General features: G+C 42.8%; 1 protein-coding gene across 1 annotated transcript in view; it reads right to left on the bottom strand.

The window, feature by feature from the left end:
• Nucleotides 1-16,080: 16,080 nt before the first annotated feature.
• The window catches only part of GABRB3 (gamma-aminobutyric acid type A receptor subunit beta3), a 121,035-nt gene continuing 112,002 nt past the window's right edge, over nucleotides 16,081-25,113 (bottom strand). Inside the window, exon 9 of the mRNA XM_077343432.1 lies at nucleotides 16,081-22,441. Coding sequence (XP_077199547.1) covers nucleotides 22,091-22,441 — 351 coding nt within the window. The 3' untranslated portion in view covers nucleotides 16,081-22,090. The remainder of the gene's footprint in view (nucleotides 22,442-25,113) is intronic.

Genomic DNA, 25,113 nt, shown 5'->3' with positions numbered 1-25,113 from the left:
AACCAAAGAAGCTGACTTGGTGGAGACACAAGAGAGGGCCTTTTCAGTGCCAGCTCCACAATTATGAAACAACCCCCCAGGCCTGCATTAGATTAATTTGGTGGCAGTCTCGAACTGTATTTTAAACTCTGATTATTATTTGATTTATATTGTCAATTGCCTTGTGCTTCGTACGATGGGAAGGCAGCCAATGCATGTTTTAAATAGATAATTGTGGAAGTTGACTGAGCCTTTCTCCTTCACCAAATATTTCCCATTGCTGGTAATTTCTGGTTCTTATACTGGTGCAATTGAGATAGTGCTGGATTTCTATTGGTGAGGAACAGTACTACCTTATCTCCAGATATGTTGGAGTATCCCCATATTCCAACAGCAAGTAGCTTAAGTAGTTTACAGACTACTGAGAATATTTCCCTTATTATAAACACAAATTGTGGCTTTTAACAAACAGAGGCTAAAACAAATAATGGCTTATTGTGATGTCTAAGCACAGCCTATGTCTTCCCATTTCTCTGGTTATTTTCATGGTTATCCTGTACCAATGGTGTGCCTATCTCAAGCATAAAACATCATCAGAGCAGCTTAATGAATGAAACTTGTCTTCATTACAATGACACCCCCAAGCAATTAACAGTCCCTGAAGACTCCTGTACTTATCATAGGTTGTTCATTATCAGTGCTATCCTAAACAGTTATACCCTTCTAAGTCCATTGAAGTCAATGTGTAATTCTTCTTAGGATTACACTACATGAGCATTCCAAGCAAATATTCTCAAGACAAATTTCGCCTATCTGACTGCAAAAACAGACTGAATAAACTGACTGAATAACAGTACTGCCACCATGTTCTTTCCCTTAGTTTTTGTCACATACCTAAACACTTTGATTTACAGAAGCACCAGAAGAAAGGTACACAAGGAAGAAGAGCTATGTGCCAGCATCTCATAGAATCATAGAGCCTATGCCAGCCAGGAGAAGCAGTAGCTGTGCAGTTGCTTAAACATTATATAACTGGTTGTGGTAAGTATGAGAATTATAGGTGGCACATGACCTTATCCCGTCAAAGGCCTGGATACTCTTAGGTACTAAGCTAGATTGACTTACCATTCACTTCAATGAACTTAGAAAGATATAGCTCTGCTTTGGAGTATGCCATTCACGTGTCGTGGAGGGGCATCATGCACTGTGATACTCTTCCTCACAAAGTGCTGCTGCTGCTACAAGCATCCTCACTCCCCTTAGAGTTGGGTAAAGAGAAGTGAAGTATACCCACCATGTAGTGCAGCTTCAGAGGCAGTGAGCAACCTCTGCAAGACGAAGACGGAGCTTGATTTAGGCTAGGCCTGGGATGGAAGATCTAAAGCCATCTCGTTGCCGTTTGCTCCTTTCTGAAACCTTGCTCAAAGAGCAATCCAGAGACAATGTGTTCCCATCAAAAGTGCTTGAAGGACTTGTATCCTCTCAAACCGATGACGTTAAGATGCTTGTTTTATCAATTTTGCCCAGAGGGCACGTAGCATAAAAGCAAGCGTTGTCGTAAAAACAATGGAGTGCATTACTGCTTTTCTCGTCTCACCTCCCTCTGGTAACTATAAACATAACATTTTATGAGCAATTTTCTTCTGTTTAGCTGAGCTGGTGAAAAGCAAAATGCTTTGGGCAGTCACAAGGCAGATTACCACAAACTCTTGTGCTAGTTGAGTAGTATATTTACATACAAACACAAACAGCCTAAAATGTGACTTCTTTCATAATTCATGAAACTTGTATCCAATGCTTGCAAAAGTGGCAGGTATTGTAGCATGAATGCTCATTTTAAGGAAGTCCTGAGAGCACCCACTTGTGAGATCTCAACAGTGCTTTACAAGGAACCTCCTGTGGGCAAGAGATGCTGAGTCGGATGCTGGCGTAGATGAATGCAGAAACACAGAACTTTCAAAAACGATCATTAGTCAGAACTTGCACATTTTATTTATTGATGTGAATATATGAACCGCCCTCTCTGCTGAAGCAGACTTGTGATTACAACCATAAACTCATTGGGTTGCCTGTGACAGGAGGAAGTTTTAGTGGGAGCAGGTGTGAGGATTTTTGTTTTGTTAGAATATGCCGTATCATCACACTTAATAAAACCCAGTTTGTGGTTTGCTTGGCTTTTTTGTGGTAGGAAGGGTTTTTGGGAAACCTGAGAACTAATTCCCCCTGGATACTAACTGTCACAAGGTTAAACTTCAAATAATCAAGTAGCCAGAGAATTATTTAGGAACTGGCCTAAAAGTGTTTACAAATTCTCTGTAGGTTAGCTACTTATGAGGTAAATTATACTAATGTTTAGAAGAGCGCTTCTATCTCCCTCCTGCATGCTGTGGAGGTACACTTCACCTCTCCCCTGCTTTGGTAATTGAGATAGAATAACCTTGTCGGCTTCTGAGAACCAAGAAGGAGATCAGAGGTAACAAGAAGTTTATTGATTTCCCTGGAGGGGGGAAATAGTTTTGGTGTTAAAGATTACAGCGTATACATTTATAACAGCATGTGAGCCTTAGAGTGGACCAACAGTTTCACTTTAGAATATACTGTTTCAGAAAGAGAGAGCCAGAAATTGTCGATCTACTTTTTGAGGATAGTGTTAACAGGCTTTCTTCATCTCTCCCAACTTGTATTTGGATTCTAATGAAGCTCATACTAGGATTGCCAAGTGCCAACCTCCTGGTGGGTCCTGGGGATTTCCAAGAATTACCATTTACCTCCAGACTACAGAGATCAGTTGTTCTGGGGAAAAAATGGCTGTGTTTGAAAATGAATAGAATACTCTGTTGAAATCCATCTCATTCCCCAAACCCTGGCTGCCCAGCATCCAATCCCTTCTCTCCATGCTGCTCCCTGCCATTGTGCAGGGGGGGCATGCTCCCCACTCCCCCGCCACTGCTGCCACCTCCAGGCAGCGTACCAGGCTTTCCAGCCCTGGTGTCTGGCGCACACACGCTATGCCAGGACAGTCCACGTATGCTGGGTGCAATGTCCGGTAGCAGCCCGGCATGACTGCTGCCATGCATAATGGGTCTCTGGGGCTCCTTTCATACATTTATTGGTAAGAGAAATTTCAGCTTGTAAGAAAACTTCCAGTTCTGAATGCAGATGCATATTCAAGGGAGGTTATCAGGTCTTAGAATAAAGAGTTTATGGAAATGAAAGCAGTTCAGTTTCCTGCTGTTTCACTGGAATGGATAGGCGAAGAGCTTTCAAATGGCACCACTTTGGGATCTGTAACACCAAACTGCCCTTGTGGCAACTGCAATTCTTATTTTTTTTAATTTATAGTCCACCTTTTTCACCATGACTCAAGATGGGCCACATAGTGTAAATCAACAAAATCAACAGGATGGGCCATCCAGTATGCAATACCGTAGGATTAAGGGCTGCAGAAATCTGAAAGAGCATATGCATGTAGGGATGGCTGAACAGCCACCCGTTTGGCTGATACTTAAGTCTGCCAGCTGCAAGCTGGGAGCAGATTTGTCATGGAGAAGTTCACAATCAGGCATTGCCACTTTGTTTGCTTGGTTACTTCCCACTTATTCAACAGTATAGTGCACTGCATTTGGCAGGATTTGGTACACGTGAATTTTCACATTGCCAAGTTGGAGCACAGGCTCTGCCCCCACAGAGAACTGTCATCCTTCATACTATAACAGCCAATAATTTAAATTATAAGTAAGCAAATAGTCAGGGCCTTTTCGCACAGGGATCTTTGTTGCAAATTGTTTGCGGAATGAAAAATCGCCATTTAAAATAGTGGAATTCGTCGTTATGCATACCTGCCTTTGTAGTGGAATCAGTTGCGTTTTTTAGCGTTTCCCACAGGCTTCCGGTCTCGGCAGAAATCGCTAGAAAGGAAGCGCTATTGCCAAGCTCGTCCCGCCCCTGGCCGTCAAGCAGCCAATGGGCAGCCGTTAGCATGCTCCCAAACAGCCCCTTTCCCTTTAAGGAAGGTTTAAAAAAAAAAAAACGACCCATAGCAACGAATCTAGGTAGATTTGTTGCTACGGAGAGACCCATCCAGCTGCCTAATGTGAGCTGTCGTTTGATTGTATGATCGTTTGCACGCTGCCTCGAGTGATAAAAAAAAAAATCCCCCCCCCCTCTCACGGGCCCCATTTTCGGCTGAATTTATTTGTAAAAAATAAAGGGACTTTATTTCAGCAAACGGGCTTTTCAGTGGTTTGTGCTTAGTGACTAAAGGTGAAGGACTGAAGCCAGGGAAGCCTCTAAACAGAAAGAGGCTCGCCGGTGCGTTTATCCCCGCTCGCTCGGAGAAAAAAAAATGGCGATCGCTTCGCCGGAAGTTTGGAGGAGAGAGCCAGGGGGAGGGACTTTGAAGAACCAGCAACAATGGTAACGCACAGGTCTTTAGCGCTACTGTTGCAGATTGGTTGCAGGAGTGTATCGCTATCCGGAGGGTGAATCCACTTTTCTGGATTCCCCTGAAAGCGCCACAACGAAGCGCTTTTTGCTGATTGGTTTCAGGATTGTTGCAGATTGTCTACGACGTCGTGGGTTATGGCAAATTAGTAGCGTTTCCAAATAGCAACCATTCTGCTACTTTGAAGCCGTGCGAAATGGCCCTCAGTCATGTTATGAAACGGTAGGTATTTTTTCTAGGTATTACTGTTTGGTATTCATCTAAGCCCATGTTATTAATATCATTTTGTGCATATTTTATATAGCCTTATGGGAGTTGCTTAATTTTCCTTATGCAAACAGTAAGAGCTATGGGGCTGTTTCATTGTAAAATAAACCCCAATGATTGCTTAGTTAAGTATTCACTTGTATGCAGTGGGAGATCTCCTAGGTGACGTGGGGATTTGGTGCATTGTACTTCCACTCAGCATTCCTTTTATTAGAAAACAGACTTGGTTTTGTCTGAAGGATTGCAACACTAATCAGCATATGGCTCCATGGAGACTTACCTCCAAGTAATGGATCTTGGAGGTCTTCATTCCAGTTATCATTTCCCCCACAAATGGAGGGTAATTTACGGAGCGATTTCAAGCAGACCTACTCAGAAATCAGTTTCACTTTATTCAGTGAGGCTTACTCCCTGGAAAATGTTCTTAGAAGTGCACTAAACTTTGTGTGTGCTTAATAAAGATGTTCTATTTTCATTGATATTTAGGTAAGCAATTTAATCATGCACATTTAAAACATGTAGCTTATAATGGCCAAAAGGATATTCTTGGCACATGGACACTGTCTTGTACTGAATTAGGCCCGTGAACCATCAAAGTCTGTGCTGCCTCCTTGGTCTGGCAGTGGCTTTCTAGGGTCTTAGGCTGAGATTTCACATCCTGGTCCTCTGAGCTAAAGATGGTGGGGTTTGAACCAGGGACCTTCTGCATGGCAAGCAAATGCTCTACTACTGAACAACAGCCCCTACTGGATGGTCTCTGTGTGGTACTGAATACATTTTAGACAGGTAGGTATAATGCAGCACAATCCTGTATGGGTCTGCTCAGAAGTAAGGTCCCTGTATTCCATGGTACTTACTCTCAGGTACTCTCTGTTACATGTTGACTGGCAGATCTGCATATACAAATGTGTACTGATAATTCATCACAGGAAAGCAACCTCATATTTACTTCCTGGCATTCATCACATCCACATTATATCTGTGAGCCTACCTGGACCAAAAGGAAAAAGGTGTCCAGGAAAGTTAGGGCACACTTGGATCTCTTGTTCATGAGCAGAAATTGACACTGATGAAGACACAGTGTCCAAAGAAATGAAAATACTTTGTGCAGCGCAATAAATGAAGTTTCGTGATTTGTTCTACTCAGCCTTCCGTGATATTTAGACATCTGGCTTTCCAAATCAAGCAACGAACACAGTCATTAGTCATTACATCTTTGTGAATGTCAAAACTCTCATCAGGGTTCAGCGTGTTCAAGACAAATTCAGCATTAGTGACTTGGCTAAGAAAAGTGACATATTGAGCAGCAGCACATGCATTTTGAAGAGTAACATTTATAAATTACCTGTTGGACAGCTGATGTGCAGATAAAGAGCTACTTTTCTGTGTGATCGGCAGCCTAAGTAGTTCAGTTCCCCCCCCCCCAAAAAAAGAATTATGTTTTATTATTTTAAAATTATCTACAGAGTATACGAAGTATAAAATGCTGTATATGTTTAAGATGGAAATATGCATTAAATCAAGCAATTACAAATACAGATTCAAAATGCTTGGGTGAATAAATAAATTTCTACCTGGTGTTGGGAACACAACATGCCTGATGTTGGATAAATATATAAGAGAATCCATGTTGGATCAGGTCAGTGGCCCATCCAGTCCAGCTCTCTGTGTCATGCAGTGGTCAAGCCCAGGTGCCACCAGGAGGTCCACTAGCAGGACCAGTGGAGGAGGTGTCACATCAAGTATCATCCCTTGACTAGAGTAGAAATAAGAGAGCCCAAAATCCATGCATGTAATTGTGAGTGATGCACATGAGTTTTCATAGCTGGGAGACTGACTCCAGCTTTTACGTGTACATTGCAATGGGCTCATGGTGTTAAAAAAAAGAATTTTTTGGATTCAGGTGTGCTGGACCTGAAAAATACTGGTATTTCCCAATATTCCCAAATCCCAATATTAGTATGGATTTTTTTTTTTTTGAGAATCCTTGGCCTTTGATAGTCATCTTAAATTTTTGAAACAGAGTTTACCTGTTCTCAGGAGTGGAGATTATGCAGAAATAAAGTTGATTGCAGAAATAATGTTGATTGTTCAGCTTAAAATGCAGTAACGTTCATCCAGGATTTTCAAGCAGGCTTTGTATAAAGCTGGGGATATGGATAGGTCATTTTTGTTAAAATCTACTTGGAGGTGTTCAGTTACAGGACCTTCCCTGTACCTGCAAGTACAACTCACCTCAGAAGAAGCAAACCATCTGTTACCAGTAGGTAACCAGCCTGGTCAGGACACATCCAAAATGGGCAGGGTGAGGCTACAGACTCCTCATTAAATAACCCCCGTTGGCCACCAGGTGGAGCACAGGAGGAAGAGCAACCCAGGAAGTGACTGGTTGCTGCAGCTGACAGAAGGTTCCAGGAGTAGAGTTGCCGGGTTCCCCCTAGACATCAGTGGGAAATGGTGGGTAGGGTTGCCAGATCCGAGCTGGGAAACTTTTGGAGATTTGGGGATGAATCCTGGGAAGGACAGGGACCTCAGTGTTGTACAATGCCATAGAGTCCACCTTCCAGTTTCTCCATGGGAACTTATCTGTGTTCTTTGAGATGAGCTGTTGTTCCAGGGGATCCCCAGGTCCCATTTGGAGGCTGGGAGGCTTTCTGGTTGGGCAAAAGAATGGAGTGGAGGAGCCAGCTCTGGGTGGGGATTGAAACAGGGGCCTATTTAAGAGAGATCTGCAGCCAGTCTAGGAGAATGAAGTCCCTCTACTCAAGTGTGTGTGAGAGATATAATATCTCCGTAAGGGAAGGGATCAGGTAACAATCTCATCTCTCCCATTTGAGGCCCAATGAGACCTTTGTTGGGGAGAAGGACATGATGGCCTTGACAAGTAGGTGTCACTTCAGGAGACAGAAGGATTTTGTTACAAATGACAGTTTACTTGAGTTAGACAATTTGGAAACCCTGACACCTCTTTCCCTGACATCCCAAGATATTATTTCATGCCCCTCCTTTTCAATAACTGGGAGATAGTTTGGAACACAGTAGATTTACAACAAATTCTTCAGAACCATATTCAAGTGTAGGAAGATAAATTTTGAAGGGTCCCTCGTGGATACTGCAGTGTTTGTCAGAATTGTCTAAAGATTAATTCTTCTGTGAATTCTCTGTGTTTTATGAGATATTATATTTAAAACATTGTGAATTTCAGCACTAGAGTATTTACAGGGTACAATGTCCATACAAACCGATTTGGGAATGACTGAAAGAGCAGTCAGAATGAAGATCTTGGAGCATAAAACCTGTATTAGAACTGGCAAGACTCACTCACCACTTGTGGAACATTTTTGTGCTGTAAAACATAATGAACTTGAATTCTGGTTAACAAAATGCCCCACCCTCAGAAATCCAGCTTTTCCAATAGCTGAAAAAGAGTGATGCTTTTCCAGTGGCATATCTAGGCTATTTGGCACCGAGAGCAGGCAGTTGGGTGGGGTTTGGTGATGTGAGGGTGTGGGGCAGCTGGCAGAGCATGCACTCAGCCAGACAGATTCTCTGGCTCAAATGCCCATGGATAGCCCCCACTGCCATCTGCCTCTGCCTCCTGCTCATTTGGAGAAGAGGAGCTGTGCTGGTCCCACTCTGCTCCAGACCCTCTTCAACTTCAGGCAGGCACTCTCATCGCCATGTCATAATAAAAGCTTGCCCCTGCTGGCTCTGTGTTCTGCTTTCCCATGGCCTCCCAGCAGCATGTCAGGGTTGAGAATCATGGAGTTGGAAAAGGCCATACAGGCCATTCAGTCCAACCCAATGCTTAATGTAGGATCAGCTCAAAGCAGCCCTGATAAACATCTGTCCAGTCATTACTTAAAGACTGCCAGAGATGAAGTGCTCACCACCTCCTTAGGTAGCTGTTTCCACTGCTGAACTACTCTGAATGTGAACAATCTCTCCCCCCCCCCCCATATCTAACTGGTACTGTTCTACACTTAGGTTAAAGTAATGACTAAGGGCCCTATCCTCTGTTGCCAACAGAAACTGATCGCTGCCCTCCTCCAAGTGTCAACCTTTCAAATACTTCAAGAGAACAATCATGTCCCCCCTCAACCTCCTCTCCTCCAGGCTGAACATTTCCAAGTCCCTCAACCTTTCCTCACAGAGCTTGGCCTCCAGGCCCCAGATCATCCTCATCACTCTCCTCTGCACCCTCTCAATATTTTCCACATCCTTTTTGAAATGAGGTCTCCAGAACTGCACACAGCACTCCAAGTATGGTCTCACCAATGTGGTATACAACAGGACTCTGACATCTTGTGATTTTGATGTGATGCCTCTGTTGATACAGCCCAAGGGGGGAGGAAGGAATCAATTTGCAGGGAAGCCTCTGAAAAGGGGGGGGGGATGCAGGTACCCAGGCCAGAGTTAGTGATCCCAAGGGGCAGTGAGGCAAGCGAAGCCTTTGAAGAGAAGACTCTATGCTGGGACAAGCTGGCCGTGCCACCTCTGAAAGGCCAGTAGCTGAGGAAGCAATGCCATGTGAGCCAATCAGAAGACAGGAAGCAAGTGCCTCACCCTCAGCAGCAATGCAAGGTCTGAGTGTTGAGCATGTGACTTAAGCAGCTGTATCTCAGGACCCTGCTAAAAGTCAATGTGCAAATATCAATGGGAGGGGCAGTGCTCCCTGTCTTCCCTTTCTCTTTCCTGGCTAACAGCAAACAACGCCACAAATGACTGCCCAGCTCCCTCCCAGGCACTCCCCACCACTTGCAGCTCATACCTTGGCTGGGCTTTGAGGAGCCCAGGGGACTGTCAGGGCTTGCCACCAATTAAAGAGAGTGAGATCATGACAGCCCGGCTCTCCTGGTCTGGCGTAATAGGTAGGCGCTCTCCCTTTATCTAGCGACCCCCACCTTCCAATGCAAAGTGTTGGCTGGGAAGTTTGGGAGGGGAGCACTCCAGGACTTTCCTGTCTGAGATTCCCTGGATCCTGCCCAGCTCCCTCCCAGAGCTCCAGGTCTTCTTTGAGGGTGGCAGAAAGACCCCTAAGCTTCTGCCTAGCTCCCTCCCAGCTCCTCCCCACCACTTGCGGCTCATTTAGAACATTCAGTACTTAGTTGGGCTGTACGGACCTGATATCATGTAATACTGATGATCATGATGCTGATGTGATACCAAGTTGTACTTTTTATAAAGGCTAGGGGGGGGGGGAGCCATTTGAAAGTAAATGACATTTATTTACTGCATTGCGTTTGAGGCCCCAAAGGGAACAGTCTTATTCAGTCTGTTGTTTTCCTTGAATTCTCTTGATGGATTTGGCTGCTCCCCTTTAGGCAAGAAGATTTTTTTTTAAAACTACCTAACAAAACAACTGCATTAGTATGTTAAGAGGCATACCTTTTTTCTTCTACCTAATATTAACATTAGGCTTTACATGGAAAAGTTCAAAACAGACACAAGTAAAATGCAAAAGAGGTTATGTGAAGTTTGACTTGTGTTTACAAACGCTCTTTTAAAAGAAGAAATGCATTTAATAATACACAAAAATAAAACAGTGCTCTCCCCCCCCCCCGGTCAACAAGAAATTTCAGGGGGGAAATGAATGGAAATTCACTGTGTTTTCCTACCACTTTATTTCAGGCATGTGGATGTGGCTTTATGGTGAATGGCTCCAATTTGTGCCCATATTGTTTGGTAATGTTCCACTCCACTCCTGAAAATGCCAGATCCATAGCTTTTGTGCTTTCAGAGCCACATACTCTAATAGCATTGTGGCCATTATGGGGAGCTTGCATGGGAGAGAGAAAATGGAAAGAGACAGGAAAATAAGACAGTTAAAAGTACACAGTAACTTGGCTCCTCCTGTTCTTTAAAGCAAGAGGGAAGAACTGAATAAGTACAGCTTAGACATGATAAAGAAGCCACATTTTCCCAGAGTCCTTTCTAGCAATTATAAATATGTGGCATCATTTATAGGAACTTGAAGTGACCATCAGGAGTTGCTGCTATGAGGTTGTACAGGTACTGGGCTTTGTGGAGGTGGTGGCTCGTTGGACTCCTTGAGAGCCAGCTAGCTGCAATGGTTAAAAGCCAGAGAACCCGGTTTGATTCCCTACTTCTCCACATGCATCCAGCTGGGTGACCTTGGGCCAGTCACAGTTCTCTCAGGCACACCTATCTCACAGGGTGTCTGTGGTGGAGAGAGGAAGTGTAGGTAAGTCACTTTGAGATTCCTTTGGGCAGTAAAAAATGGAGTACGCAAACCCCTCAGCTCTTCTTTACTGTCACATGTTCCTTATATTGGTTTCTTGCCACATATGCACAGAAAAGGGGGACCAGAGAAAAAGTGGCAAGATGACAGCTAAGCATGAGAGTGTGGGACCAAGAGGTCCAACTCAACCAAAAACACACTACCAGCCTTGGGAAAGTCATTATTTTTTTATTCACAATCCTACTTACAACATGAAGTATTTGGATTTGCCCCAAATGGGGCCGCACACAAATGCTAGAATGTTGCTAGTGTAAGAGTCTCCTGCCTACATAGTAGCTTTTAGTGTGTGTGGAACTATCTTCTGGTTTGGAAATAAAGTACTTAAATCTTTCATGCAGTTATGCTGTGTGGCTGATAGAATATATTTTCTCCCATATATTTTATCTTCCCCTAGAGTTCTTTAGCACTCTGCCAGTTTAACACCATGAACCTACATGAACCTATAATAGAAATATATACCATGACATTTTATATAAAGCAGATGTTGTTCTGTGAAGTTCATTACCAAACTTAGGTGCAGTTTAATTCAATGAGTATCAAACTTTAGACCCCATTTTGATTTTGATGTTTTAATGGACTGTCCATCTGTCTCCTCATTCCTTATTGGCATCCACTTAACCAAGAAACCTTTCATAATGTGTGGCTCTGTGGAGTCCCTCCATTCAAAAGAGGAGGAAACCAATTCTACCCTCTTTCCTTGTGATGCACCATCCATCTCCTGTTCCTAAAAACTAAGAGGGCTTTGTTTTCATATTAGCCAGAAAGGAGCAAGAAAGGCTCTTTTGCAAAGGACTTCCAGGCTCCCTTGTATATCATCATGGCTCTCAGGTACAATCAGACTGTTGAGTCTAAACAAATAATTTTCCATCTATTTGAGCTCTACAGTAAGTTTATTTTTTAAATTTCCTGATTGAGCATAAGAGACCATCCTGCTTCAAAATCTGCTGATTAAAAATGGCAAAGACTGACTTCCACTTTATCCTGTATCTCATCTTCCTCCTTTAAGACTCTCTGAAGAAGTAGGACCATGTTTTAGCTCACTATGTCCATTGCATGATCTTAGGTCCCTCCTTTGTTACTCTCCAATGATATCACCTATGAGGGTTCCTGGTGGGTAGCTGGGGGGGGGTTAGAAAACTGAGTGGTTATTGGGGTTGTCAGTTTTATGTTGTATGTTTTAAACTTGTAAATTAATCTCTGTTGTGAGCTGTCACAAACTCGCTGTGCTAAGAGTGGTGGCATATAAATATGAGTGATGAATAAAAATTAATTAACATTACTTTTAAATATCAAGTGTAAGTTTAACAAGCTCAAACAATGAATCTTCCTAGCTTGTGACTAGAGCACCTATATCTCAAAATTCTCATTCATTTTGGAATTACAGTTAAGATGCATTACAAACATAGGAGTCTATTTTTCACAACACACATCTAATTGTGGATCTGGGGGAAAAGGTGACATATCGTTAGGCCCTATAAAAGGTCAGTGAAACAACTTTGTGCTAGTCATAATGCATCGTGTTTTAAGGAAGAATTTCTTTGTAGAGAACACTGTCAGAGGGTGATGCTTGCCTTACCTAGAATAGAATACTATGATAAAGGACTCAAGGAAGGGTGAGTTTGCCTTCTCCTCACCACAGTTCACTCAACATGTCTCATAACCATGGGGTGAGAACAAGAACACAGTGTCTCCTGGTGGGTCACAAGATTCATCCAACAATGAACACTTGCACAGCTGCTCCGTGAAAAATAGTTAAACTAAACTGCAAATTGTTGCTTGGATCATGAAATAACAGAGCTGCATGTGGCCTCCTACTTATGGCACTTTGGATTGTCAGAGGCTCTCTGTAAAATGATATTATAGTAGTATATCACAACCTGGAAACTAAGAACATAATGCAACATAGGTTAAGCACTTTTAAACCTTATTCGTTTCCTGGAAATAAGCCCTTTTGAACACAATAGAAATCACTTTTGTATGCATAAAATTGGTCAGTATAGAACATTATCTCTTGTACTGAAATCAAAAACATTTAAAATAGCTCCATTTAGGAGTCTACTCTAACAAAATACGTTAACTATAAAACAGTTATGTGAAATGTGGCGCCGTATTTTAAAAATATTTTGTGGTCCCTAAAATAAATGTTTGGGTGAGGGAAGAAGTGATTAAGATTTTCCTACACTGTAAAGAGCATTAAGATCATTTGGTCTAAGATATTTAAAAGACATTATAGATTGCCAGTGAAAATTAATCTATAGTGTGATAAATTCTTATAGCTCAACAATGGAAAAAGAGACAAGGCCCATAAATTTAAAACCTTATTATACTTTGGTATATTGGAAAAATGCTACAATGAAATACTCTATTAAATTTTAGGGATGGGAAGAATAGCTCTCTGGAGTGTCAAATGAATTGGAGCTAAGTTAGAAGAATTTCGGAAGGTATATTCTTAAACTGAATTTTCGTGGACGACTGGTAGCTGGAGGGGTATGTGTCTGTGAACATACCCACACGCATATAAATAAACTTTACAAGCGAGCCTTGGTGCATACATCTTACTTCTGGGACTTACTTCTGAGTAGACATACATCTTAAACAGTCATATCCTTCTAAGCTTATTGAATTACGTTTAGGTACTTACAGAAGTCTTACAGGCAACATGTGATAGAGTACCCTTCTTTTGGTCAAAGGTTGCATTCGGACAATCTTGACCAGCAGTAATTAAACTGCAGTTAAGCTTGTTTTCAGGCTCGGTATTCTCCCATTCTTCCACTTATGGAGCTTGATTGAAAATCTCCCTGTACAATAAAGCTCCAGTTTTTCATGGTGTCTGAACAGAGATGTCTCAGCAAATTAGAAGGGGCTTACTCTCCACTGCCTAAGATTTCAGAGTGGGCGATTTAGTGAGGTTTCAGATCTTCAAAGGGGGAAACCAGTTTGCTGAAGTTGTTATGTGTGGTTGTCATAGTACATTCGACCTTGTTCAAACTGGCAAGTTCTCAGTCAAGCTTTATGCACAAGGAGGTGCAGGAGTGAGAGGAGGGCATGAGCAGAGCAACAAACAATGTTTGCAGCTGAGTGCAACTGAATCACAGCTTGGGCTGTTTCCACACATGAACCGTTTATGCACTGGGAACTTCACTGCCCCATCTCTCATGCAGGAGCACAAATCGGGGGCGGATGAGGTACACCAGGCCAAATGCTCCCCCATTTGGGTGCAGGAAGAGGTGGGGCAACCTGCCACAACTAAAACTCCGGTCTGCAGCCTGGCATGAAACCTCCAGTGCCTAAACAGTCATGGACAGGAAAATGTGCTTTCACCTCCACAGCAGTGAAAACAAGCAGCACTGGAATGTATCAGACGATGAAAGAATGGCAGCAACACTTTTGTGTCCCCACACTGCTAGCTGCTGCCGCCACCACCTCCCCCTCCCCCCACCTCTTTCCCTAGTGTACCTGGGCAAAAGCACAGACATGGTAGTGATTATGCCAGGCTCCTCTACAGACTCAAACCCCTTCCCCTACCCAGTCCCTTTCCCTGTTGATCTGCACTGAAAGTCAACAGTGTGGCTTGGCAGGGAAAGGGGAGGGGCAAATTCCTTTAAAGGGCTCCAAGGGGCTGAAAATGAGCTGTCTCATGCATTTTGAAAATAGAACTTAGGGTCTCCCCCCTCCTTTCAGTTGCAAAAAAGGTCACTTCAAAGATTCCTCATACTGAAGAAAATCAGCTTGTTTCTTGTTTTTTCTTCTTCCCAGCTTGTTTCAAGCCTAGGCATGCCCACAAGTCATTCATGGAGTGAGCACAATGTTATGGGGATATTCCCCCTTCAACCTTTAACTTCTCCATTTTCCATGGGGAATCCCATAATTGTAGTAGCTTCATCGTGCTGTATGAATGCTGTTCTCATGAATAAAAATTGCATAGACAGTGTTTTATAAGACAGAAATCTACTGTCACAGTCCCTATCTATAAAACAATAGGTTAGTAAATCAATTAATACAACTATGGCTAGGTCATCATCTAAACATTCATGCTTGGTATCAAGTGAACAAATCTAAGGAATGCACTGAACTGAATGCACTGAGCCTCTAGGGAAGGGTGGGCTAAAAATACAAAAACAGACAAATAGTTGATGAATTTGGGAGGCAGACAACATAGATTGCTTGTCTTTGCCTCTCATGCTGAAAAGAATGTTTCTGATTCTAATTGTTTATTACTTTTATGGATTGGACTTGGATTTAATTAATAGTCTCTCTTCAAAGGCTACTCTTATTAAACAGTTGATTATCATTAAGGGCAAAACCAAAAACCAAGGTATCAGATGAGCCAGGGGTAGTCAAACTGCGGCCCTCCAGATGTCCATGGACTACAATTCCCAGGAGCCCCTGCCAGCATTCGCTGGCAGGGGCTCCTGGGAATTGTAGTCCATGGACATCTGGAGGGCCACAGTTTGACTACCCCTGAGATAAGCTATATGAGAAGTAGGCACAGCCTGCCGGTTACAAGTAATGTCTGAAGTAGCCATGGGATGGCTAGGGATAGGAGGAAAGAAAGCCAGTTCAGTCAAACCCTTTCCTCATCCCTTCACACACTTGAAGGTGACCCCTTGCTAGGGGATGGATTCTGTCCAATATTGGTCAGCTTGATTTTCCCAACTATATCAGCTCTTAACTTTATATCTGTAGCAATGGTACAGAGCTTTATCATCCCACTGAAGTCTATCCCCCAAAACACACATGCTCATCATTTACTTATGTTGGCGGCATGTAGGTAGAGTTGGGTAATTCCCCTCCAAGACATTTCCCCTGTCTTATCAAAAACCTTTATTATTATTTCTGCATTATTTAAATGTTTTCCTGTATGAGATTTCACAGATGTAAAGGTAAAGGTATCCCCTGTGCAAGCACCGAGTCATGTCTGACCCTTGGGGTGACGCCCTCTAGCGTTTTCATGGCAGACTCAATACGGGGTGGTTTGCCAGTGCCTTCCCCAGTCGTTACCGTTTCACAGATGTACACGATGCTTTATAACTGATGATGTTGTGTGTCTTCAACAAGCATTTTCCAGTTGTAACTATTCATCCACCCAGTGGTTGTATTTGTATATAAACTTGCTTGATCCTACCAGTTTCAATGTGACTAAGGTTTAATAGTAGGCAAACAGACATGAACTTAAGTATGGGATATATTTCTGCACAGCATAATTAGGATTGGCTAGGATGATACAGATGATTAGTGCAACTTTATGGATCACACCATCTCGATCAGTGTTGCAGGCTGAGATAAAGACTGCTCGTGTTCCTCTGAGAATGCTTGCAAGGTTCTTTGATCTCTTTATGAGAAATTGGTTAAAATACCCTACAAAATTTTATCTTTGATGACAGACAGTACAGGGGGAAAAAAATCACAGTTCCTTCCCTTTCATGCCATGTACAAACATCCACTTACTAAAGGGAGAAATACATACTAGGTGCTCAAAGAAGAATTCTAATGCTTCATAGAAAAGGAACATTGTTCAGTGGCAGTTTTTGTAAGGCACAAATCAAAAATTAAACAGAAAACCATTTTGGCATTTCCTTGGTTTCTTAACAAGTCATGGACACTGGCAATGTGCAACATATTGTTGGTATACCTGGATTGTTTTTAGAAGCAGATATTAAGAAAGTGAGGTGGCACAATTCTCACAGAGTTTAGATTTCTCATCAAAACTCATCCATTGGACGAAACCTTTTTTTAAAAAATCAGTAGGTGAGTTATTTTAAATACCTGTTTTTTCAAGGTTGATTCATGATGCAAGTTGATGGAAAAGGTGATTTTCAACCTGAATGAAAATGAAACGCAAACTTACCAACCAGTTTCCTCTAAGCCACAGTGGAGTGGACCTAACCATTCTTCAGGACATGGCCTGGACCTGGTGTCTGCCATGGAGACACTAGGGTTCTCGCAATTTGTTGCTGGTCCCACTCATCAGGCCGGTCACACCCTCAATTTGATCTTTGGCGCAAGAGTAGCAGTAGATCTGGTGGTGAATAACATCGTTCCATGGTCACACCACCATGCCCTGAAGGTTCGACTTAAGATGCCACCCTCTCCCCGTTTGGGTGCCGGACATATTTTGGTCCGCCCGCGGATACTTATGGAATCCCAGAGATTCCTGAATGCCCTGCAAGACCTGATGCCTTCCGGCAACTCGTTGTCAGCCTTGGTGGAGGACTGGCAGTCCCGCCTGATGGCCGCTATCAACAAGATTGCTCCTAGGCGCCCTCTCCGCCTTCGCCTCAAACAGGCTCCGTGGTTTTCCCCGGAGCTCCAGGAGAGGAAGAAGGAAGTGAGACGGCTTGAGCGAGTGTGGAGGAAGACTCGTGACGAAGTGACAAGGACAACTCATCGCATGCTTATGAAGGCGTATGAGAATGCGGTGAAGGCAGTGAAACGAGACTTCTATGCCACGGAAATCGCGTCCGCAAGCTCTCGCCCGGCACAACTCGGCACAACTGTTTAGAGTGATTAGGTCACTTACCGCCCCCGAAGAAGGGCGCCTAAAATTAAGGGAATTGGATCTAAGCTGTATGGCATTTTCAAGCTATTTTGCGGATAAGGTTCTGTCACTCCGCCGCGACCTACCTGCCACTATTGATACAGTTAGTGAACTGGAAGCTCCGTGGCCGCCAAGGGGGTTAGTGTTTGATGGCTTTAGGTGGCTCTCTTTAACCAAAGTGGACAAGTTACTAGGATCAGGGAGGGCTACTACGTGCCCCTTGGATCCCTGTCCGTCTTGGTTGCTTAAACAGGGTGACCAACGGATAGGAGGCTCCTTGAGGGAGATTATCAACCTCTCTTTGACATATGGAGAGTTCCCCGGGGGGCTTAAGGAAGCCGTGGTTCGCCCTCTGCTGAAAAAAACATCGCTGGACAGGCGGGGCACCCTGTCTCGCATCTTGCGTTTCTAGGGAAGGTAGCAGAGCAGGCCGCAGCAGACCAGGTCCTAGTTTTCTTGGAGGAAACTTTGGCCCTCGACCCATACCAGTCTGGTTTCCATCCTGGCCATGGGGTGGAGACCGTGCTGGTCGCTCTGACGGATGATATCCAACACCAGCTGGATTGAGGTGGGTCCACCATTCTTATGTTATTAGATCTGTCGGCCGCATTTGATGTGGTCGACCATGAGCTATTGGTTCACCGCCTCGCCGGGACCGGAATTAGGGAAATGTGCTGCAATGGCTGGCCTCCTTTCTCCGGAACTGGATGCAGAAGGTTGCAGTGGGAGGTGAACTATTGGATCCCTGCGAGCTCCCCTGTGGGGTTCTGCAGTGGGTGGTATTCTCCCCCATATTGTTCAACATCAACATGCGCCCTCTAGCCCAATTGGTTCGGGGTTATGGGCTAGGGTGCCACCAATATGCGGATGACACCCAGATCTATTTCCTAATGGATGGATGGCTGGACTCCCCCCCCCCAATACATTCGCCAGTTGTTTGGAAGCAGTGGCTGGATGGCTCAGGCAGAGTTGCTTGAAACTCAACCCCTCCAAGACGGAGGTCCTGTAGCTGGGCAGAAGAGGGCAGAATCAGGAAGTGCGCCTCCCATGCCTAAATGGTGTACAATTAACATCTACACTAGTGGTCAGGAACTTGGGAGTAATTTTTTATGCCTCCCTGTCTATGGAGGCTCAAGTCACGAAAGTAGCCCAGACGGCTTTTTATTCATTTTCGCCAGGCCCGGCTACTAGCACCCTACCTGTCCTCGGAACACCTAGCTACTGTGATCCATGCAACAGTCACTTCCAGACTAGACTACTGTAACTCGCTCTACGCAGGCCTACCCTTGACTCTGATCCAGAAGTTACAGCTGGTACAGAATGCGGCAGCTAGGGTCCTCACTAGGACACCTTGGAGGGCCCATATTCAGCCGGTACTCTGTCATCTTCATTGGTTACCAGTCTGTTTCCGGGTCAAGTTTAAGGTGTTGGTATTAACCTTTAAGGCCATACGCGGCTTGGGTCCTACTTACCTGCGGGACCATTTGGTTGCTTATGCCCCCGCCCAGGGCTCTCCGCTCTGTGGGTATGAATCTACTGACTGTCCCAGGCCCCCGGGACGTTCGCCTGGCCTCGACCAGGGCCAGGGCCTTTTCGGTCCTGGCTCCAGCCTGGTGGAATGAGCTACTGGAGGAGCTAAAGGCCCCGTCGGAACTACTATCTTTCCGCAGGGCCTGTAAGACAGAGCTCTTCCGCCAGGCATATGGTTGAGGCCAGGGCAGAGGCCGGGTTCCATCCAAGATCCCTAATCCATTGGCCAGTCTTTCTTTCCTCTCCCTCTTACAGAATTAATGTCCAACTTCTCTCTGAACAAGCGGGGAAAGTTGTAGAATAGAATGCCATCTTTTTATTGTAATAATGGGGTATTTATGGGATTTTATGGGATTTTACTTTGATTTTATATTTTATTGTGTACTGCCGTGAGACCTTTTGGCGAACGGCGGTATATAAACCCAACTATAAATAAATATAAATAAACTATTCTCCAAGGAGCCTTCCCCTAACTAAGCAGCAACTTAAGCTGGAGAAATGCTCCTTAGGCTGGAAGAAGGCTTTAAACTTTGCCCAGTGGGGTGATAAATAAGTGTAGGATTTCACTTAGTGCTTTTTATCATATATCTGCTTCTCAACTTGGCACCAATATGCAGATGCAAAAACCTGCATAACATCAAGGGGCAGGAGAGATCTTTCACAAACCCAAAGAAATCTGAAAACGTGGTGGTGGGATAGGGGGTTTAAATGCCTCTTTAAAAGGAAGTTCTCTGTACCAGCCCCAATGAACCCAACATTATGTTGCCCTGCCAGTACTCTCCTATTACACGGCCCTATCAGGCAATAAGGAGGCCATGAGTAGAAAATGGGAGGAGCAAGAAGACATGGAGACTCTAGAAGAAGAGAAGGGAAGGGGAGGGAGAAAAGGGGAGGGGAAGGAGAGAAGATATGAGGACCTTTCAATCCTAATCCAATTTAATAATCTGACCAGTATAATTTTGGGATATTGAAATGGGATGGGGGCAAATGAAAGTATGCAAATGGGACCCATGAGGAGAATGAATTTCCCTTCTTTGAAAATCCTCATGGCACTTCTGCTTGTCATTATGTATTTTATACTAATTTTACATGACAGTGGTGTGCAAAGTGTACACTTGAACTTGCTTTTCCTTCTCTGTGTTATTAATGATACAAAAAAAAAAAACATCAGGTGTATCCTAACTACCTTTACTCCCATTGGCATCACTGGCATGAAATGAATGGATAAGGTTATTAAAGAATCCCTGGGTTCATGGTATCAGTTCCAGATCAGTTCTTCAAGTTCTAACTTTTAGCTTCTTTGTCTTTTAACTTCTATTTGTGGATACAAACAATATTTTAAACATTTTTAGAGTGGTATAAAGCAGTTAAACACTATAAACTGTTACGGGCTGGAAATATGTGCATTCTAACTACCAAAATCTGCTAGTCTGAAGGTTTAGAAATGATGAAGATGTAAATCAGAAGGAAAACAAAAGTGGCAACATTTTGCATAAGGAAAATGACTGAGTGCATTTAATGCTGAAACAAGACATTATCCTCTATTATTCATGGTTTGTGAGTGTGGCATATCTGTTATATTAGCGATTTTAATGTATATAACATATGTACAAAATAGATATGAAAGTGTTCTTATTTAGTTTATACATAAGAAATGCTCTATTGGCTTAATTCTAGAGAAGAAAAAGCTGCAACATCATAGAAACAAAAGCATGATATAGCATGCGGTCACAGTAGCAAGCACGAGAAAGAAAATTTGGATAAAATACTCATCTATATATATGCATATTATGCAAATATATCATACATTAATGTTTGGTAATGTGAATGCATGTTTTTTCTTGAAAAGAATACAGCTAGACTGCCCTCTGTTCAGACAACTAACTCAAAGTGTCATCTAGGATATCATTGGAATGTGACAAACATCAAACCATCACATCCTCTCTTGATCAACATCTTGGTAATCTATAGAGCTCCTTGGTAAAGAGAAGTTCAGTCAGATTTATATCCTCTTCCCCAGAACTGATCTTGGCCTGACTGCCCACTCCTTTCTAGCATTTACCCTAATTAGTAGGATCCCAGCCCTATTCCGCAGAAGATGGGGAAGAAAAGCAGCAATCACACCAGTACAAAAGGAAATGAATATGCCAAGATTTTCCAATATTTACTCTCCCAGTTTATGAGAGTCACATGTAAAAGTGAATTTGATAACTCTGTATAAGAAAAGATGCTTAAAACTTCCATGGAAGTTGAATTTCAAACAGTATTACTGCAGCATTAGTCTGTGGGGTATTACCCACCCAAACAGTGCATCAAGTGGGAAAAGCCCAAATGAAAATATTACATTGTCATGAAATGCTCACAAAAAAGATGTTCTTTTCATTGGTGAAAAAGTTTTTATGGTGGATGTTCTCAAAATCCAGAGAGCACTAAATGATCAATATTTACCTGACTGCATAAGAGAAAACAAGTTATCCCTGAAAGTTCATTTATGATAGAAAACTTTCCATATTATGATATATTAAACAAACCAAAAACATTAGCAAATAAAATTAATGAGGTGCAATGATTTTAAAGTTGATGACATTAAATATAATTTTATAAAAAACACCAGTGAAACTTTACCAGTTAAAAAGTAGTGTAAATGACAGTTATTGTCAATGATCACAAAATTTCAACTTAATAGAGAATCACAGAGATCTGAAAATAAAATGTTTTTACACAGCACTTGATTTTCTCGAGGCCTAATGTTTCCAGGACACCAGTCACTCCATTTTTATTAAATGTGCATTCTACTTTAAATTATCCATTAGCTTCCTATAGAGCTGCAGTTTGGGGGGAAAATGTGTGTCTATGTGTGTATATATATATTTTTTATTTATTTATATACATATAGTGTATATGTGTATGCACAATGGGTATCATACATATTCTTTCACAATATATGTACACACTTAAACAGAGTTTTTATATATATATTATAGTGTAAAAGTTCATATGTACACTTATAAAATAACAGGCAGAATAGTATTTCACGTTTTGAAGTCTCTTTTTAAAAAGTAAAGTCAGTTTAGTTGACATAATATAGCCAGTAGATTAAGTTGAAAAGAGAAAATGTGAAAGGAAACACCATCCTTGACCATCGGTCTATTGCATTCACATCTGTTAGGTCAGGTATTTTTATCTTTAGCTGTGACGATCTCCTTCGTAAATGACCCTTCTTAGCATGGGTGCCAGTTCTGTCGAATGTGCGCCTTCCCAGACTTTCTCTATGTAAGCTCTGTTTTCTGTACTGGATACCTGAGTTGTCAAAGGATATTGTCGAATTCTGAGGATCAGTGACACTTGTGGTGACCTCATTGCTTGCAACTTCATTGTGAATTTCAAGAGATGTTAGCAAAATGTTCCCATGCCTATCCACCTAATTAGAAACAAATCCTCAATGAGAGAAATTCATATATATGTCTAAAAAATCAAAATACTTTTGCTGGTTCATAATCAGAAAGTGGGATTTATCTACAGGTTTAGCATACAATTATTCCTCATGAAAACCAACTTCAGGATACTTAAAGTTCAACAGTGTAAGTTGAATTCTACCGTAAGCACAATGAACATCTATCCCACTTCAACTAATCAGCTTGTTACCTGTATTCCTGTAGATATGGACAATGATGCATCCCAGTCTTACACAAGGAAAACTGAATCTAATCTAATGCTGGGCCCACTCAATATATTGTTTTGAGATAGTGAACGTTAAACACTCTGAAGTGCAGTATTAATGAAGTTCATAATTAGCACTACAGTTTCTTAAACTTTTTAAGACTTGATTCCCTGAACCCCTCGAAGGATATTCTGTTGCCTTGCCAACATCAGCAGTCTTCTCCACAACTCCAGAGGTTCTCATATTCAGTTGAATGCAGTCTGCAAGGAACTGTAATACCTGTAGTACCTGTAGGTACTAATCTTAGAAGACAAAAACGAAAGCAAGACAACTCTGATTCCTCTGAAGACACACAAGTCTTTTGATTTTGATTACATGAAAGCATCATCACTTCTTCCACTTACTTTTCCTTAAACATGCTTTAGATGATGAAGCGATGAAAATAAAACTGCACACATGTGGGGTTGCCAGCTCTGGATTGGAAAATACCTGGAAATTTGAGGGGGGGGGTTGGCACCTGGGGAGGGACCTCAGCAGGGTATAATACCACAGAGTCCACCCTTCAAAGCAGCCATTTTCTCAGGGGGCATGATCTGGGTCATCTGCGGATCAACTGTAATAGTGGAAGACCTCCAGTGTCAACAGCACATACAACATACCCCTTTCAGCTGAAATGTGTCAGCCACAGAGTACTCTGTCAAGGACTATTCAACCCACCAGGTCTGGACTAGTGAGGTAAAGAAAGATCCATATTTCCCAGTTGCCTGTCTTTCCTCAGAACGTTTTGCCTTTTCTTCAAGTGTCCTGGGCCCACACCAGCCAGACACCACCAGGGTTTTAAAAAAAAATACTTTCTGAAGCTGAAGACTGAACATGCCTTGCTTACTGAGGTGTATTTGAATAAAATGTATTTACATAATTTTTTTTGTTTCACAAAAATTGGACTAGAGATGTCTTTGTACACTGCAGATTCCCTAATGGGGAATGCCTTCCATTTTGTGGTATGCATTATGCACTCCATTTTTGTGGTATGCATTATATTTACTTACTTGCTTAATTTACAGTCTATCTTCCTTGAGACTCAAGTTCATTCAAAAATTCTTGCAGTAAGGGGTAAAACCCATCACAGAGGGGGAGAGAGACAAGACTTGCCTCCCATCCACATTTCCTTTTAACTACATGCAATTTGCTCTTGCTCTGTGTATTTCATTATACAATACCTGGGCGACCTAACATAAATGTATGCACAATATAGTTGAAAACAAGGATTGTGTAATCATGGGAGTGCTAACTCCCATATAAGGACGGGGAAATTGCATATTTCTTGCTATAATGTTGATCATTACTTTAAAAAAAAAATCTCACCTTTGCTGGAGTTTTCTGTTTAGTAGTAATAGATGTTGTGTTGTTCTAGAGAGCAAGTATGCTAAGGGAATGTTAGCTAAATGCACAAATGTAGAATAGTTGCCCACTTTACTTCACAGTAACAAAACTACTGTTAATTTTAATGCATTGGGACAATGTCCATTGAGAGGGGGGGAACCAGAGTAGACCAATTATGCACAGGGAGGAAAGGCAGGGCCAGCGCTTGCATGGCAGAGGGGCTAATCCCCACTTATGCCTGATGTCGGCACCAGCCTGGCTGCCTCCCAGCCTTGGCCTGCTTTAGGGTATCCAATGGCCCACAGCAAGGGAATGCTGGTTTTTCAGCATTCCTATTTTTGCAGCAGCTACCATTGGCAGCCAGGCCGGGCCAGGCCTGTGTACACAGGAAGAGCCGGGCTTTCCAGGCGTGGCTCCTTCCTGTGTTATGGTGGCCAGAAGGGGACAGAAAATGTCACAGAAACTTGGTGGAAACATCACAGAAACTTGGTGGAATGATTCTCATGATTGGAATGTAATGGTGGATGGATATGAACTGTTCAGAAAAAACAGAATAGATCGAAGAGGTGGAGGAGTGGCACTGTATGTGAGGAAAGGGCTTACCAGTCAGGAAATTCTAGTGAAGGAGAGCATATCTACAGTGGAAAGCATCTGGGTGAAAATAAGCGAGGGGAAAACAAACAGTGTGGCGGTTGGTGTCTGCTACCGACCGCCTGACCAACGAGAAGATGTGGATGCTGCACTTTGTGAGCAGCTTGAGAAAATATCCAAGCGGCAGGACCTTGTCATCAAACAAACTCTGCAAAGGAGGTGGGGACCCTAGGGGGAAGTGACCATGTCCTCATAGAATTCCTTTTGAGATGGGGAGCCAAGGAAGCTTGTAGCCAGACACGGATATTGGATTTTCGTAGGGCAAACTTTAATAAACTCAGAGACATGATGAATGTCATACCATGGATGAGAATGCCCGAAAGGAAGGGAGCATGTGAAGGGTGGGCGCTACTCGAACAAGAGCTATTGCATGCGCAATTAATGATTATCCCAGAAAG

The sequence above is a fragment of the Paroedura picta genome, chromosome 6 (genome assembly GCF_049243985.1).
Source record: "Paroedura picta isolate Pp20150507F chromosome 6, Ppicta_v3.0, whole genome shotgun sequence".
NCBI classification, from domain to species: domain Eukaryota; kingdom Metazoa; phylum Chordata; class Lepidosauria; order Squamata; family Gekkonidae; genus Paroedura; species Paroedura picta.
Note: the sequence above shows the minus strand (reverse complement) of the source record. Positions and strands in the feature narration are given on the sequence as shown.